The 17,917-nt window shown below is 40.3% G+C and overlaps 1 protein-coding gene across 1 annotated transcript; it reads right to left on the bottom strand.

Moving 5' to 3' along the window:
- Nucleotides 1-7,210: 7,210 nt before the first annotated feature.
- Nucleotides 7,211-17,432, bottom strand: ST8SIA3 (ST8 alpha-N-acetyl-neuraminide alpha-2,8-sialyltransferase 3). Its single transcript, XM_034774662.1, has 4 exons — nucleotides 17,233-17,432; nucleotides 15,740-15,862; nucleotides 12,876-13,433; nucleotides 7,211-11,946 (listed from the first exon to the last, which is right to left on the bottom strand). Exons 1-4 carry the CDS (start codon nucleotides 17,409-17,411, stop codon nucleotides 11,664-11,666), a joined length of 1,143 nt encoding a protein of 380 aa, XP_034630553.1. The 5' UTR covers nucleotides 17,412-17,432; the 3' UTR covers nucleotides 7,211-11,663.
- Between the last annotated feature and the right edge of the window lie 485 nt (nucleotides 17,433-17,917).

Genomic DNA, 17,917 nt, shown 5'->3' with positions numbered 1-17,917 from the left:
CCAACCGCTGACTGCCAGGGTTAACAGACTTCCCCATGGAAATTTATTCAATAATTGTCCATTAAGTGGCTTGTCCTGTGAAGCAACTGGTACTGGCTTCTCTCAGAAATGTGATGTTGGACTAGATGGACCCCTGGCCTGGTCTACTAAAAATCAGAAGCTTCTTACTCCAAGTCCCAAGCTTTTTTCATTTGGGATCTAAAATCCTCCCACACTTGCTTGCGGGAATACATACAAATCCCACAATCCTTTGCAGGTACAAAGGCTCATGGGACTGTGTCAGTGCCTAAAGTACGCGCATGTGTGTGTGTGGGAGGTCCATAAAGGGGTGCAGACTGAGTTAAAAATTAAAGTCATCATGATAATGGAACACTTTAAGCACTCTCTCAGCAAAACTGCTCTGCCTAAACTCTTTGTCTGCATGACTGACCTTTTTTAGATCACTTTAAGCACAGGGTATGGTAATGCCAATGGCTTTGGGTGGAGACTCTGGTAATGTTTGGGGTGGACAATGAGGGGGCCATTGGAATTATGGGTGATACTGAGTTCAGGGCTGCTGGTTATGGGGCTGGTGCTGGGTTTCTGTGCCAAATGTAGAGATTGGGGTTGTGTCTGGTAGGGACAGGTGGGATTGTTGGGGAGGAGTGCTGATGTTGGAAGGGGTAGTCACTTCTCCCCTTCTCACTGTGCTGCCAACACAGAACTCAGCTCTGGGGGCGGCACCACACAAAGCTGTGGAGCTCCAGTGGGAGTGGATTGGAGGTGGACTGAGAACAAGGCAGGAGTACAGCAATAAGGAAAAGAGGTATTCCTTCCCTCCTCTTAATTTACTTGCTGCCACCAGGTCTCAGTGTTCAAGGGTCTTTGAATGCTGTTTTTCCACTCAACCTGTGGGTTGTAAACCAGTGAATCGCTGTCACAAGCTACTTGTGGGTCAGATCCTATGAGCTGAGAAGCCATTTTGTTTTAAGCTGCGGAGAAAACGCACACTCTGCTCTTTCCCAGAGACTTTCCTTAGATTGAAATAGTATATTTTGCTCTTTGTATACAGAAAACAATACAGTTAGAACATGTGCATTCATTAGAAGTCAATTGTATGGGCTGGGATCTTTCTCAGCCAATCTGATCACTGCCACTTTATAAATGCTGAATTATTTAGTTCACACAGGCATTAATCCAACCAAATATTTCAGAGAGTTAATTAGTTCTGAGTGCAGTGGGGGAGTTTTTGGTGTTGGTTAACATTGATTTAGCTGATGTAAAGTGTTTAAAATACTGTTGTATGTAGACTTTGCGGTGGATTGATAACTACACTGCATAAATGGAAAAAAGAAACAAATAAAATTCCATCTCCTGACATTTGAATAAAAAATTTGCCCCAAATTACTAAAGTCTTCACTAATCATAGGTGCCCAATTTGAGACAATCTGAGATTCAAAACCTGCAACCTGCTGAAGTCAATGGGAGCATTCAGCATCTTTGCAAATAAACACATTTCAAGTTGGGTGCCCACAAATGGAGACACCCAAAATTAGTGGGCACTTTTGTAAATGTTGGCTTTTGTCATCTCTGTTGTGCTCTGTAATTTAGAAAAATATTTCTATCCAAATATTGTAAACTGGGAAAAATAGTTTAGCTTTATTCATGCAAATAATCTGAATATATTTTAATTTCAATTAGAAAATAATCATTGATATTGAGATAGTGTATTAGCTGATCAGGGTCATTAGCATGACATTTAATTTGTGCTAATCAGCTTGAGGCAGTAAGTGTGTGAAAAAGATCACTGAGTTTGCAGTGATCAGAGCTACTGGTGGTAATTTTTTAAATCATTATTTCTGCGTGAATTTAGTTCTTGGGAAGTATGTTGGTGTGATGATGCACTCAGATATAACAGTCTTGGTCATGGCATAAAACTCCAGCTAGAATAACAGAGAAGAATAGACCTGACAAACCTGAAGACTGTTTATCAAACAGAGTCGGTGCAGCAAGTGTTCCACATTAGCCCAACAATTTACCTCAACTTCTGACTTGGAGAGGCAACCTCCAGGGCTGAGAGGTTAGTTCATCCGCTATTGTCATAGGAGCTCAAGCCCTCAAAAGAAGGATGGCCTTGGAGTTAAGGCAGTAAACTGGGATTCATGAAAGCAGAGTTCAATTCCTGTCTCTGCCACAGACTTCCTGTGTGTGTTCTTGGACAAGCCATATTATTTGTTCAGTTAGACTATTGGGATGGCACCTGTCCTTTCCAGTGTGTTTGAACAGCACCTAGCACAATGGGGTCTGATCTCAGATGAGCCTGTAGGTGCTACTGGAATACAAATGATAATAACAACCCTCAAAACTTCTGAGCATCCTCAACTCCTATTTAAACCAATGGTTCTTAGGGATGCTTATCAACTCAGTCCTTGGTCTCTCAGATAAAACTGTTTAAAAAGATACTATTTTTTATAGTCTTGTGGACACTTGTCTACAACGTACTGGACTGAGGAAATCAACTCTATTGTGCTTAGGCCACTGAACACGTATAGGTGTTTGGTCACTTTCCTCTTGAGATGAATACACATCAATGACCTTGAAGTGAAAGGCTACATATCCCATTATCAGTCTCTTGAGTTGCCCAGTAAGAATTGAATTTTTGTGTGTGTAGCCTTTAGATGTTAAAATCAGACCCAAAGAAGACATACTATTGTATAATTTGTTCTCAGATACTTCTGTGCCTATCTTGAATCCTGCAAAATATAAAATGCTTTTTGATTAAAATTATGTTAAGGAATTCAATACAGTGTTAGCATCTGACACAGCTCAAGTAGTCAAAAGCAGGACTACAAACTACAAACAGTTAAAAAAATATAGGAAGGAAGAAATACACACTGCTGAGTTTCACAGATTTCCAATGCACAATAAAATATTTTATTTAAAAACAATGCATTCAATATTGTGTTTTGGCACGTGAGTCAATGTTGCAGGCACATTCACACCGAACAATAACATTGTGAAAAGATTCAAAATGAATCATTGCGTTCCCCCCCCCACACGCACACAAACTACAGTCACAATAAATATGCAGGATTCCTCTACAAAAGGAAACAGGTTCCTTGTTCACAAATATGACAACATATTTACATGTACATTACACTGTGCAGGCCACATTCAAATCTCAGATGTGTGGCCACATCGAGTACATATTAAGTAATGCCCTGGGACCTGATCCTGATCCCATTGAAGCCAATAGTGACTTCAGTGGGAGCAAGATCAAATACCAGCTTTTGCATGCAACACATTTTGCAACATGTGCAGCTTTGCACGCCATTCACCTGAGATTATATCCTGGCCCATAATGGACATTAATACTATTTTAAAAATAAATAATACTTCTAATATGGCCATTAACTAATAAATGCTTTGTTACAATTATGGCAGATCTGTTTTTAATTTTTTTATTATTATTTTTATGTTTTTTAGTGAAAACAACTCCATCAAGCATTGAACTGCATGGTCATTAGAATAAAGACACATTCATTTACAGAAAACCTGCTTTCAAAATCATTTCTTTTTGCAGCCTCCATTCACAGTTAGTTATATTTCACAATCCTCACTTTTTGGTATACTCAACTGTTAAATAAACAAAGTGATAGCCAGAATGACTTTTTTCGTGTGCCCTACGTACATGTAATATTCACTGAAAAAATGATAGGTACTAAAATGTTAAATAAAGATATATAAAGTAACAGAAGTAGTACACATACATCTCCAATTTTTATGTACAGTTTTGTTTTATGTTTTACTACTCTCCTGCCCAATCCCCAATATACAAGCTAGCATCTAGATTAGCACTGCTCCTGTGTTACACTCTCACATTTCTTTGTGAGTTTACACTTGCATATCCTCATACCTTCACAGGTCTTCTTTATAGGTGGATGGCTTATACCCACTGAGAAAGGAAATAGGCATGCAGTTGCTCACATAAATTCAGTTGCTGACTTTATTGGAAGCAGGATAGGCCTTTATGGACTGTGCAACAGTATCACGAACATCAACAAGTCCTGAGGTGATCAGAGCTAAGATCTTAAAACTTTAGCTCAAAAGAGCTTAGGCCCTCTATTTATAGATAAAATTCACCCTAATGGATATCGTGCGTGGAAAGCCCTCTGCGGCACCACAGTCAATACTGCCCCAGAACAGCATCCATCCCAACATTGTGCTCACCTAGAGACCTTATAACCCTATCCTACCTTGTCTCCATTTGCAACCTGACCCATGGTAGGCATTCTACCCTCATGAGACAGGGCTGTATTGGTTTTGAACAGTTCATGCCCTTCTCCTTGGAACCAGTAACTATGATTCAATATTTAAAAAAAAAATGTTTTGAAAATGACACACATCGGCATACAATGTCCTATATCTATGCCTTTCTAGCGAGACATTCACTTGTATTACTGCATATTTATCCTTCGCCATCAGAAATCCATTTAGATTGATATAGACAAGAAGGAATTCAGATTGCAAGAGAAAGGCAGGAAGAGTGTAGCCAACAAGATAACAAATGTAGGCATGATTTACCCTCCTCAACACCTGGGGTGGGGTGCAATTTTTGTCACTTGACACTCAAAGAATCTGATCGGCTGGAGGAAAGCAGCTGGACGAGTTGCTTTAATTTATGTGGGGTGTCCCTGTCAGTCTACTTGGGAGATGTGGTGAGTCAGCACACTTATTGGGTGCTCCTGGCCCTGCGCCTTCCCAGTTCAACCCCATTCATTTGTTTGTCTTGGCTTTGATCTCTCCATAAAACACAACCAGAGTCTGCCACAGGGAATAGTCATGGAGTCAGGTGCTAACTACTCACTGTAAAAGTGGCAGAATCTGGACCTTCAGTGACTTTGGCTTGTGAACACTGAGGTGTCAAATAAGACCTTTGACTCTTTTCAGGTTCACCCCCCTGAAAAGGGTTACATGGGCCATGAGTGAGACACAATAGGAAAAGGACATTGATCTCAATCCTGCAGTCCTGACACAGGCAAAACACCTGCTGTTGTCAAAGGGAGTTTACCAGCACAGATACTTCTGGATCAGGCTCTTAATGTGAATTTTTCCAAACTAATTTGAAATTGGAGATTTAGGACAAGGAGAGGGGCTTGATCCTGCCCTGAATGAATCATATGGGAGTCTTTCCATTCACTCCAATGAGAAGAGTATTGGCCCCCAAAATAGTGTTCCTTTTAATTTGTATAATAAATCCAGTTATTTTTGTCTCTAAACAAAAGCAGATTTGAAATACCATCTAGAAAAACAGAAGGATACAAGTAACACATTGTTTTAAAGCATGGTTTCCACATTGCAGCAAACTTGAACAAAGAATATTGATACCAAAAAGCAATTTTCTTTGGGCCTTATTGTGTCATTGATTTTGAAGCAGAACTCCCCGCTGAAATCGATGGCTCTGAAATGTTCAATGGGGTTCTGAAAAAACAATGGGGAGTTATGCGTAAAAATCAATGGTATGATATGGCCCTTTGTCAATAATTTTCTGAATTCCTGTTTCTGATATTTAAAGATATTTGTGTTTCTCACTTAGCACCTAGTGCCTCTTTCTCCCTGCTATAGCATCACAGTAGTGCTTATCAAACCACAGTCTGTTTTCAAGGGCAAAATTCTCCTGTCAAGTGCCCAGAGTGGATCTCACCCCTGATAGTCTGCTCTTGGGAGTTCTTTTCCTGTGGAGAGAGCAGAACTTGGAGTCTAGTTCCACTGCATAACTTCACTGCAAGGGAGAGTGGGGAGTGAGAAACAGGCTGTAAGGGAGGCAACATTTGTTTAAACTAAACAAATTCAGCCCTGGTATAAGTGGCACAATTCCATAGTCTACTTCCTTCAACAATTAGGCATATAGTTTCAGAAGAGTGGCCTCCCTTTTACAGAGCCGTTTGTTCCCATAATTTTTGCACTTGCAATTCATTTTGTGGGTGCAAAAGAGCAGGCACAGAAACAGAATCCAGCCCTCAGATGAAAATAATAGCAAGCAAAATTATAAGGAAAAAAAGCTGGAGATTACAGCTGTGTGGAGATTGGAATTTCCACTTTGCAAAGGATTTTGAGTTTTCAAAATTTGTTCTGATAAAGAAAGAAAACTGAACATTTCAGAATTCTGTGCAAAAGAAAATTTCAGAAAAAAAAGAATTGGGGCTGAATGAAATCTTTTGTTTCAATTTTGGCTTTTTACTTTATATTATATTATAATATATATGTAATATATAATACAAAATATAAAATTGAAACAAACACCAAAACATTTTGTTCTGAAAATGTCAAAATGGGACATTTTAACATTTTAGAAACTTTATTCCTTTTTTTTTCTACACAATTTCATGAAGCATTTTGATTTCAAAGGAACCTCTTTTTCCAATGGAAAATGGTTCCATTGAAGTTTTTCTGACTAGCTCTATTGGAGAAATAAATCCACTTTCTGAACAGGAAATGGTAGAGCAGTGCGGAACAAAACTCCAGATCAGGACACCAACCCAAAATAGAGATTCATATCCAAATGTTGCCACTATGCTAAACAGTGGAATTCACAGTGAACTCTGATAGCATGGGACCCCATAGTGAAGTGGTTTAGGGCTGAAATTATTTCAATACACTGAAATGTACCAGAAGAAGTTTTGGATCTAGAGAATTTCTGCTTGGAGTTATGCTGCATTGTGAAAAAAATGATGACTTTATTATAAGAAGATCCACTGCATTTTAAAAGATTCTGATACTCTTATTCAGATTCAGTTATACCGTACTCCATGAGTATTCCCATTGAAGTCAATGGAAAGAAGACAGTGGAATAACCCATGCAGTAAGGTGATCTTAAACTAGAAAAAAGGTGTTGGAATCTGGCCCTAAATAGATTGTTCCCCTTTGTGAAAATGTCTCTTGAAGATGCTCTATGTGACTGAATGAAAAGAACATTCATTTAGACATTCATTTAGATGAGTGCATATTTGCTTGTGATTACTTCTAATTAAATTCATTAGTAATCTAAACTTGTACATAACTATGTACCTAACTTGCACATAACTATGTTATGTAAACAATGTACAGTAGCCAAACATTGACATTGTTGGCCAATATAATTTCTTATTGTTGAGAGCCAGCAACTGAAAAATATATACAACATATTGGCCTCAGCATTAAAACAAATATGATGCTAATTGTTCATATTTACTTAATTAGATTAAAATTATAGTTTCCCACTGTTTAAATTAATAATCCATCACTTAAACTAAAATGCCAGCTACCAACTATGAACCCTCCTGCAATATTTCCTGTTCTCCAGTGACTGAGTTCCACACAGTACAAAATATGATACAATGTTTATAGAATTAGGTGTGTATTGGTGGCTGTGTGTGTATATTAAGTTAAACTAAGAATATTCTATTATACATAGCAGTGAATTAAGAATGGACTTAGCTTCCATGGTGAACACACACATACTGTACAATCCAATAGTAAGGTACATTGGAAAAGATTAATTGACGTTCCTAGTTAATAATTAGTGCAGAACCCTACCCTTCATAATTCTCATTCTTCCTTTTTGAAAAATATGTAAATCATGTTTTCACCTTCCTTAGACACAGGCACCCAGAAAAAGACAATTGTTCAGAACTTAATTCTTGGGCTGCTGCTCCTCTCTTACCCCTTCTGCACCCCAAGCTGCGATAACTGGGCTTACAAATTTACCTGAATTGTGAGTTCCATTGTAAAAAGTCAGTGTACGTTCATAAGATGTCACAATAGCAACAAATGTTGATGGGAAAAGGTACGAAATGGAGAAAGACTGAATTAGTCCATACAAAAAGGCCTACTGATATAACTCAAGGACTGTGTTAAGATCCTGCTTGTAAGCAAGAAAAGCGTGGAACCAGAAAATAGTGAACCAAAATTGTTGTGCCAGAAGTAGGCCTAATTGGTGGACGAAATAATGAGGGGATGTGCTATTCCACCCACTATTCCTTTTTGGGGTCCTTAAAAGAAAAAGACTTTGGGGAGAAAAATTTCTACTGGAGCAAGCTTCACCATCATGGCTGCCACCCCACCATCTCCTGGACCCCTGGGTCTTCATCATCCTGATCTTGAGAGATGTCCTGACCAGACCATGCCAGAGAGAGAGAACACAGAACACAACACCACCTCTGCTTGGCTCCAGCTGAATCCCAAACACCATCTGGGATGAAATAGGATCAAACTTTAACAATAGTATCAGGAACAACAGCTCCAGCCCATCTCAACTATCTTCATCAATTTTTTCCCAAAAGGACAGTTATTACCATTTTTGGTACCATCTAATGACTATCAAACAAAGATTTTTCTTCCTTCTACAAATTCTCTTCAGCTAAAGAGAAAGAGAACAAGGGATGTTGTTAACATGAAAACCTTACTTAATACTTTACATTTTGCATCCTTTAACTGTTTTTCTGTCTTTGCTGTATCTTTAATAAAAGGTTAAAAGGGATATTTAATAATGTGGTTGCCACGGTACTAAGCAGGCTGAGGTTTCTGTATACCAACCCCAAACCTTGTTTAACACTGTTTAATATTGGACAGTGACTGGGTTATACCATAGCAATCACACCCACAGTGTAACATGGCAGATTAGGAGTTACAAGGGATGGGTCCAATCCTGAAGACCTTTACTCATCTGACTTCACTAGGACTAGTCAGAAGGTAGAGGTTTGCAGGGCTGGGCCCTAGCTCCTTAACCTGGGTATATCGTAGTTTGTAAGCTCTTTGGGGGCAGGGACTGTCTTTTTGTCCTGTGTTGGAACATTGGCTAGCACAATGGAGAACTAATCCCTGATTGGGGATCCCACATGCTATTACAATGCAAATAATAAATAAAATAGCAATAATTAATCATATGGAGCTATGATACATTGGCACCTCACCATTATGAGGCCACTTAATAACAACACCTGTAATAAGTAAAACTCTAGTGTATGAATTCTTAAGAATAGCGAGCAGGACAGACAAAGATATCAGGAAAGCAGATGCAGGCTTCCACAACTGGGCAAGAAACTTTAGCAATAATGCAATTTCTAAACAGGAGAGTGTGAAGTCATCCATTAACACTATGATGGAATACTCTATACTCGGTGAGTTTGGATATAGGCTAACCTTCTCCTGAACACTTTCAGTTTTAAGTTTCTATTTACAAAACAAACCCAGCAAATTGTTGGTGATTTATGTCCTCTCCAGGAATCAAAGAAGAATTTTGAAAATGGTTTTAAAACTCTTGCTGTTTCAGGATCTCCATTCAGTGAATGGGGCTGGCGTCCTTCACTGGTGGAAACACCACTTTAAGAACAATGCATAGCACAGGCTGAGTTTGATGATGCAAAGTCAGCTGGATAGCATTTGCTTTTCCACCAGAGGCATTGGGATTCAGAGTTTTTTAAAGTTGTTGCAAGGTGGCTCCGTGCTCCCCTCACATGGGAATCCTGAGAGAGGTGAAAGCTTAGAAATGGAGCTAACACTCCCATTAACCTGATTAGGGCCAGAATTTCACCCTAACTCTCAGGCAGATTTTCACTCAGAAAAGAACTCAGGGAGAAATTCCTATTGAAATCAAAGGCAAAACTCCCACTGAGTTCATTAGGGTCAGCATTTCACCATGGATGCTGAGGGGATTATGCCAAATAAAGCAGTGGTCCCCATTTCCATCCTTCTCCAGTCCCGGCATGGCCATCTCAAGCCAAGGTGCAGAGGTTTCAGTGGATTCCATGGAGGAGGGAGACCACTCCTCACTGATTAGAACATTATTTATATTACCCTGGAGTTTTCCATTCTTAAATTCTATTTTTACTTTGTAGATGAATATTTGAAAAATTAAGATAGCAGCATGTGTGGTGTTTTACATCATTATCACAGATACCTCCAGGACTTAGTTATTCTTCACTTGAAGTCATACAAAATAATATAAAATTGTTAGAATATTTTGAAGCATAATGGTTTTAATTTAAAAATATTAGAATCAATTGGCCTGAGACATAATGGCCAATGTTTTCAAAGTTAGGCCCCAAAAGTTAGGTCCCTACATAAGTTGCCTGATTTTTAAAGTGGTTTAGAAACCTGCATCTCCCATGGACTTCAGTGAATGTTTAATTACCTAAATATGGAATTAGGTGATTAACTTTTGGCACCTAAATTTGAAAATTTTAGCCAGTAATTTTAATCTGTTCCCATTGTTGGCATTGATCTTATCATCACTGCTCCCAAATAAAAAAACCTATCAAAGATTTTTGTTGAATTATGTTTCATCATTATACTTTTTTTTTAGACATAACTATACACACTTGTTCAGGAGCAATGTAATGGTTACCCTGGTTTCTGCACATCTTTTTTAGGGGGACATGGAGAGGGAGCAACAGGATGGGGTATAGTATTTCCAGTATGGATGCCACTTTTGGAACATAACACAATGTATCACCCGAACACATAGAATAACTATGCTTGAGGTACAGTAGAACTAAAAGGAAAAAGAAACAATATATGTGAAAATCTAATTTCTATCTTGAACCCTGATCCTGTAATGAGATCTGCATGGGTGGACTCCAGAGGCCGCACAGAGCTCATTGCAGGACTAGGGCTTTGGTTGGTAGTGCAATGGGCTATGGAGTAGAAAACCCATTTCTTGCAGTGGTTTTAGAATATGTGGGTTAGGCTTGTGAAGACTGGGAGTGCAGCAATAACACTGATGAAGGGGAGTTTAGGAATAGAGGAGCCTAGGTCAAAGAGACTATTACAAACTGTGCTCCTCCTCCAAAGGATCTATATTCCTCAAATCACTGTCAGCCCCCTTTGGGGATGTTTGGATAGGATTAGGAAGGGCCTCCTCATCACAGAATAGAATTTAAAAAAATCGTATTATTAATCTTGATACATTAATTTTAAAATCAAACAGCCAAATTCTGTTACACTGATGTTAATGACAACATTCCCATAGATTTAAATGGGTCCGTCTCTAGGATTTGTCTCAAACTGAATTAAAACACTGAAGTAACCTAAGAACAATTTATGTATCTAGTTATGACAAGGCCCATCACTTTAATACTATTCCTAGGAAAATGTAAAATACAAGACCACAGATCATATGCAAGCTGTGAAAATCAGAGTCCATTCTAAAGAACTATAACTTGATAGTAAATGGAAATGTTAATTAGCTTTCTCCAATTAGCCATGGCAACAAGTGTATGTTTCACTACTAATAGTAATAGCTGTAAGATAAGCAAAATATTTTAAACTAATGGTTCTAATTCTAATCTGCAGGGAACATTAAAATTTGTAGGTTAGAGGCATTTAGTGTAATGTTAAAATATATATATGAAAATATTTTAAAACATGTATTTAGTAGCATATCTATAAATGCAAAATATCTATCTTAAAGAGTTTAAACTTTTCTGGTCCATGAATAGTGTCAGTACATTTTGATAAACACTTCTGCATTGCTAAATATGCTGAAACTTTTTGATGAGCTGTGATAAGGGCTATTAAAAAGCATCTTTATATTATGGAAAATATTTTAGGGTTTTTTCTTTTTTTTAGAATTATATTTTAAAGAATGTTTAATTCAGTTTTGGGCACTTTTTAAACAATCATTTGGCACTTCAAGTTTTAAGTTCTTAGGCACAATGTGACAAAGTCAGTTTAGTTAGTCCTTCACCATGCATTTTGTAGAGCAGCTGGAATTCTGCAGGCAGCTGGTGGGACTCCTGCCACTTGGTAGTGAACTTTGTTCCTTTTTTATCGTAGTAATGGTATGGGAGGTCTTCCCTGGTGTTAGGATCAAATCCAAATGGCCAAAACCCATACAAGTGGATCTCTTCACATATTGCAGAAGCAAGGGTATACATAAGAATACCTGTGCTCAGTCGCTTGGGTGACAAATGTTTATTTTTCCAGTACCTGTGAAATAATAAGCAGAGGCTGATTCAGGTACAAATTCTGTATATGACGATTTATAAAAAAACAAGATGGTGGGTGGAGAATGTCAATATTCATAAGTGATCATATGAATAATATTAGGGTTACTATTCAGGTTAGGCCTTATTAAAACAGCATGAGTATAACATACTGTTACTGAAAACGCTATCCTTGCACAAGTTTATCACAGACTTTTTTGTGCCTCTCTGCAATGGTGTCCATTAGGACATCGGTTTGTTAGTCCCCAATCCTGCAAAGCAGTCCCTGTCTGCAGAAAGATCCCTTCACTTTTGCAGAACCCCACTGACACCATCTGGGCTACACATGGGCTTCTGTTTGCCTATGTGGAGGCAACTGCAGGATCATGGTCTTAGGGTTAAATTAACCCTTGTGCAGACAGCCATTACAAGGCTATGCACTACTTATGCCAATATTATTGCATTGCATTTACAGTCTTCAACCTGAACAAGAGTGCCTAGAATTTAAACTACTCTGAACTGCAACCCTGCTTATGTCAAGTCACCTTGTTTATATGATGAATTTGGCTATAGGCTGGCTTATAATACCTACAGCAAAAGTTGATAGTGCTCTAGTGCTATATTCATTGTGTGATTCACCCTTGTGCAGTGGGACAGCACAAAACCCATGCAACCACTTACATCCCACTTATGCTGAATTAAATGCCACATTGACCTTGTGCTATTCTTTTGCACGGGTGGGAATTTCACCTTAAGGGAGCAATTGTGCTTCTCATTGAAGTCAGTGGCAAAACTTCAATTGCCTTCAATGGGAGCAGAATTAGGTCCTAACCTTTAGACATTGTACATCAGGTGAATTGTGAATGAAAAATCAATAAAGTAGTTGATTAGTGATATATGTTTCAATGAGTGAAATACATGAAAAATACAAACCTGTTGACATGCTGCATTATATTTCCTGGCCAAGCCAGCTGGACCTTTAATTGCCCTCTATGCTCAACAAAGAAGTCAACCAATGTTCTTGTAACAGTTGCTGAAGTGTGGAAGAAAAAAGCTGGGATCCAAAGAATGGCCCCATCAAGCTTTTTTAAACTTAGAAAAAAGTTATTGCGATCCTGAATGGTCAAAAGATTGTTGTAATACTTTTCCAGGATGCTGGGATTGAAGGTTGTAAGGTTGGTTTTCCTTCCAACATCTTTTTGGAAAGCCTCAGTTGGAGCAAAGTTGCAACGAAAAACAAAATCAGACTTATCTATTTCTTGTCCACACTGACTCCCTGTAAGGATTCCACTATTTCCAACAACAGCACAAATGTTATAATGCTTATTCAAGACAGGTGAGACATCTGGAAGCAGTGATCTGAAGTTATTGCTAATAGAGAAAACATACTTATGGCTGGAATAATCATAATGCATCAGCTGTCCAATCCGAACACTATTCTTGGTCAAAGAAAAATTTTTTATTACATCAACATGCTGGAGAATTCCTTGCCTAAAATAAAATACAAAAAAACAAAATAAAACATTTCTTTATATTTCTCTCCTTTATACAAAATAGAGGTTTTCTTTCTTATGTCATGATTGGTTTTATTTAAAACAACTGGAGTAAAGTTATTCCAGCTGAGGGTTGCAATGCAACAGCTTTCAAATGGATATGAACTGATAAGAGTTGTGAGACCAGATCCTCAAACCTTCATAACTCCACTGACTTTAATGGAGGACGCTGATTTGCATCAGTTGAGGATCTGGCCCAGAATAATACCGACATTATAATACTTGATTAATTCTTAAGTTTGAGGCATACGATTGTAACTGTGTACTGTTTACATGGGATGAAATTCACTGCTGTGCAGAGCCTCAGCAAAAAGACTAAATCCTATTTAAACCCTAACTTGAGGGCAATGCCTGGGCCTTGTACTGATCCTCTGGATAGGAGTAAATTTCACCCATGGTAGTGAACAGAAGTGCTTTGGTGAGACTGGATAGCTCTCATAAGCCAAGATGTACTTAAAACAAAATGAAGCAGTCAAGAATATTCAATTGTATTAACAGTAATGTAGCTAAATTTTTAATACAAGTGCTTCTTGTACCTCATTAAGAAGCTTTGAGTCACAAAACAAATGACATTCAACTGTTTCCCCTTACGTAAACATAATACCGTAATATCTCATTTGGACAAGCAAACTGGAATTTTTAAAAGGGCTATTATGAATCCTAAAAACACTCTGGAATTTCGCCTGCAGTGGATAAAACTAGAAAATGAACCATTACTGCTTTATTTGCTCATGTTTATGAAAAACAAACAACCTCTCTTCCAGCTCGCCATCCTCAAATGTCTAAGCATTAATGGAATCCCAGTGGGTACCCTAATTATGGTCTATTGCTAACAGACAAATGCAAGGCAGATCTTGAGGCATTAACTAACATCAACATAGAGGTGCAGCTGAGCTATTTATTTAAGGGTAGACTGTGCTGCAAGAGCACAGGCCATAGTGGTGGCACATTGTGATGTCATTACTGGAACACCCCAGGGAAGAACCACAATTTCCTCTCTGCTCCTCTCTGGCCCCTGAAGAGTTGTAATTTAGTGTTGGACTATACCAGCCACAAATTATTTTCCACAGCCCCAACACTGCTGTGTTGGCTAGAGACCAAAGAGTAGAGGGAGTGGAGCCAAAGTTCACCACTTCTCCTACCCATTCCAAGGAAACAGTTAGTGGACACATTGGTCAGCTCTCTCCTTTGTGCCAAAACCCATTACCAGGTGGGCTGCATAGGGTGTTAAGGAAGTTCTTACTCCTCTGCCTGGTTGTGTAATCCAAGCCACAATCTAGCCTTTAAAAACACTGGGCAATTTTCAGGCAAAATTTGTATTCTTATAATGTTATTGGCCCAGATTGTGGCATCAATCTCTAAGCAGAAATTTCCATGAACAAGATCAATGGCTAAACACATATAGAAAGAAAGAAAGAAAGAAAGAAAGAAAGAAAGAAAGAAAGAAAGAAAGAAAGAAGACTGGCCCACCATTTACCAGCATTAGTATCACAAGTTGAAGAAGAGCATCAATGATAGACTAAAAGGCATTTCACCTAATATTAAATTCTTGCAAATGTTGAGTTTTGAGGAAATGAAGGGAACTGAGGAATAATTTCCATTGCCATGTTGTCATCTTGTTAAATGGAATTTGGTGAAGTTGAGGTGAAAATCATTATGGAAAGAATTAATTTTAATTGGATCAGAAATGTTTCCATCATGTTCTCCATGTTTTAGACAACCAGAAACAGCTATGGTTATAAAGAAAGAGCTAGTCTGCATTTTTACAGAATTACTGGTTGCTAATTGGCTGAGAAGTTCCACTGAAACATTTTTTGTATTTTAATAAATATAATATTTGATAAATTATATATTGATTCTTATTTTTTTTAATTCTCTTGAAATAATAGCAAATTAATTATCATTTTGATAAACCTGGTTACATCCTATTAGTATAATAGTAATATTCCATTGCTGTAAAACAGCTTCTGTTCTTTAATGAAATAATAAATTACCCTAAGACAGTGATGTATTTTATTTTGTATTTTTTTTAAACACTTCACCTTGTTGGGAAATGTTCGGACTCACTCTGTGTCTCAAAAGTTCTGGTAAGTTACTCAGAATTCAGTATTTATAATTTCCTGATTATATTTTCTAAATATACACCAACCACAGGTACATAGGGAGAGGGATAATTGCACTACATGGGGCTAGACTAGAGCCCCATGCCTAAGAAAACAGTCCCTTGGTTTGATTCTCTCTCACCTTTGATGTAAGAATGCTGTTCTATTAAACGTCCATTTGGAAGGCTTTTCCTGCAGCTCGTGTGTCAAAGAATTTGTAATCGGTACAAACGAAGGGTCCAGAAACTTCAGTGCAAACTGGGACCTGAAAAATGAGCACGCACGCAGGTACACACACGGAATTAACAAATTGTTCAGAGCTGAGTTTAAAGATTCTGTCTGTTTTAGTGCGGATGACTTAATGGGCAGGGAACTAACTGAGCAAAATCTCCATTTCCCCCTCATAGTCTGGTCTCCCTGTTTAAATCAATCTGAACGAAAGAGACTTTACACATTTCTGTGCACTGCAGAATTCATAAAATGGCCGTCAAAAATATTACTGTGCTGGAATTGAAGTCAAACAGATGGGCAGGTTCAGAGCGTAAATCAGCACCACGGACAGCGATCGACCAGCAGGCAGTCTCCAGCAGCTAGCCCCGCTCCCTGGGCCTGGGTTATTATGATAAGAGGGTTCTGCCTGTTCATTTCATCCTGCTTTCCTGTCTCTTTTCTCTCTCTCCCCCACTCCCCCAAGCCTCAGAAACTCCAGCAGTTTAACAACTCTCCTTCCCTCTCCACCAGAGTGTCCCGCATTTCTCTGAGGGATTGGGCTTGTACTCTGCCCTTATTCAGAAAGCTCAGCACTGTAGGGTAGGGAAGGGAATCTCTCTTCATGTGTTCCTAAGAAGATGCAACGGGCTTTGCACACGGACTGCATCAGCCAGCACAGAGCGTTTTTACAAGGAGTTCCAGCCCCACCGATATGACCCAGACCCGTTCGCCTCTCGTCAGGCTCAACCCCTCGGATTTCCGGGGGATGCTGCAGCGTGCTCTCCTCGGTACCCCCATCGAGTGCAAAGCAGAATCCAAAGCGCCATGCAAGATGGGGATCTGAGCCACTTTTTTTCTCTCTCCAGCCGAAGAACAGCAGGCTGTGGAGGAAGGAGAGCTGGGAACCGCTCTGGGTGCTGGGGGTCCAGAGAGCATCTTGTGCCCTGAGCCTGGAGCCCTCTGCCGGGAGTGGCTTTGCGCTGGACCCGGGGCTGGAATCTCCCTGGTGGGGAGAATTGCAAAGGGGGGAGGGTTGCAAGGGAAGACGTCTGGGGGGGGGACTCCCAGCCTTTCCCCACCTCAATCCAGGGGACCAGGGCGCCTGCGCCATTAGCTCGCCCCCTGGAATATATATGAACCGGGCGTGGAGCCACCATGATCATCAACTAACATGAGCCTTTCTCCCAGGTCAGTCAGCAGCATCCTCCCCACCACACAGACCAAGGGGCCCTGTGGTTTTGGCCACTGGTGTGAAAGCCCAGAGCAGAGCGAGCACATCGATTGACTCGCAGGGTGTTATTTCATTTTAAAAGCAACGATCAAAGGGTGCCTGGGCGAACGGGGAGAGCCAAGATGCAGGACTCCCCCCCCCTCCCGTGTGCATCCATCCGCCTTAAAACGGAGCGAGAAACAGCAGGCACTTACCTGAATCCAGCATGGAACATGTACATTCTGGGCACCCCCGAGCTGGCATATCTGGGAGTGGTGAAGATATTGTCCTTTTTCAGGGACACGTAGCTGATGAGGGATAAGATCAGCAGAGCCACGCTGAGCATCACCAGCCCCAGCACACTAGCCACCCGGACCATTTTGCAATTTCTCATGCCTGGGAAAGCAATGGAGTTGCAAGGGGTGGGGTGGGGTGGGGGGATGGGGTGGGGGAGAAGCTAGAGAAACCGGCCCATTGGCGTTACAGCGAGCGAGCTGCGATGGCGCTGTGTGTGTCGCGGGGGGAGGGCGGGGGAGGCAACTCCGAGAGACAATCCGGAGCCACGGGAGCTGCGAGCGGGCACGAGGCAGAATCACAAATAAAATGGAGGGTTCGGAGCTGCAGGCGGCGCTGAAATGGCAGCCGGCTGCGCCGGGACGCCGCTGCCCCTCAGGCCAGGCCCGTTCCCGCTGGCGGGGCTGGGGGTAGAGCGCTACCGGGCAGTGCGGGCACCGGCGGGCATTAATGAACCTCAATCTGCCAAACAGCCTGTGGGGCGCGGCGCTAATGAACGTAGGAGCCACGGTGGCCACACGCTGCCGGGTGGGGCTGCATTCAGATGGGTGGGGAGGGATGCAGATAGCTGCAGGCCCCGCGCCTTCCGGCAGAACCCCCCCCCCC

Source organism: Trachemys scripta, chromosome 6 (genome assembly GCF_013100865.1).
Source record: "Trachemys scripta elegans isolate TJP31775 chromosome 6, CAS_Tse_1.0, whole genome shotgun sequence".
In the NCBI taxonomy this organism is placed as follows: Eukaryota; Metazoa; Chordata; order Testudines; family Emydidae; genus Trachemys; species Trachemys scripta.
Note: the sequence above shows the minus strand (reverse complement) of the source record. Positions and strands in the feature narration are given on the sequence as shown.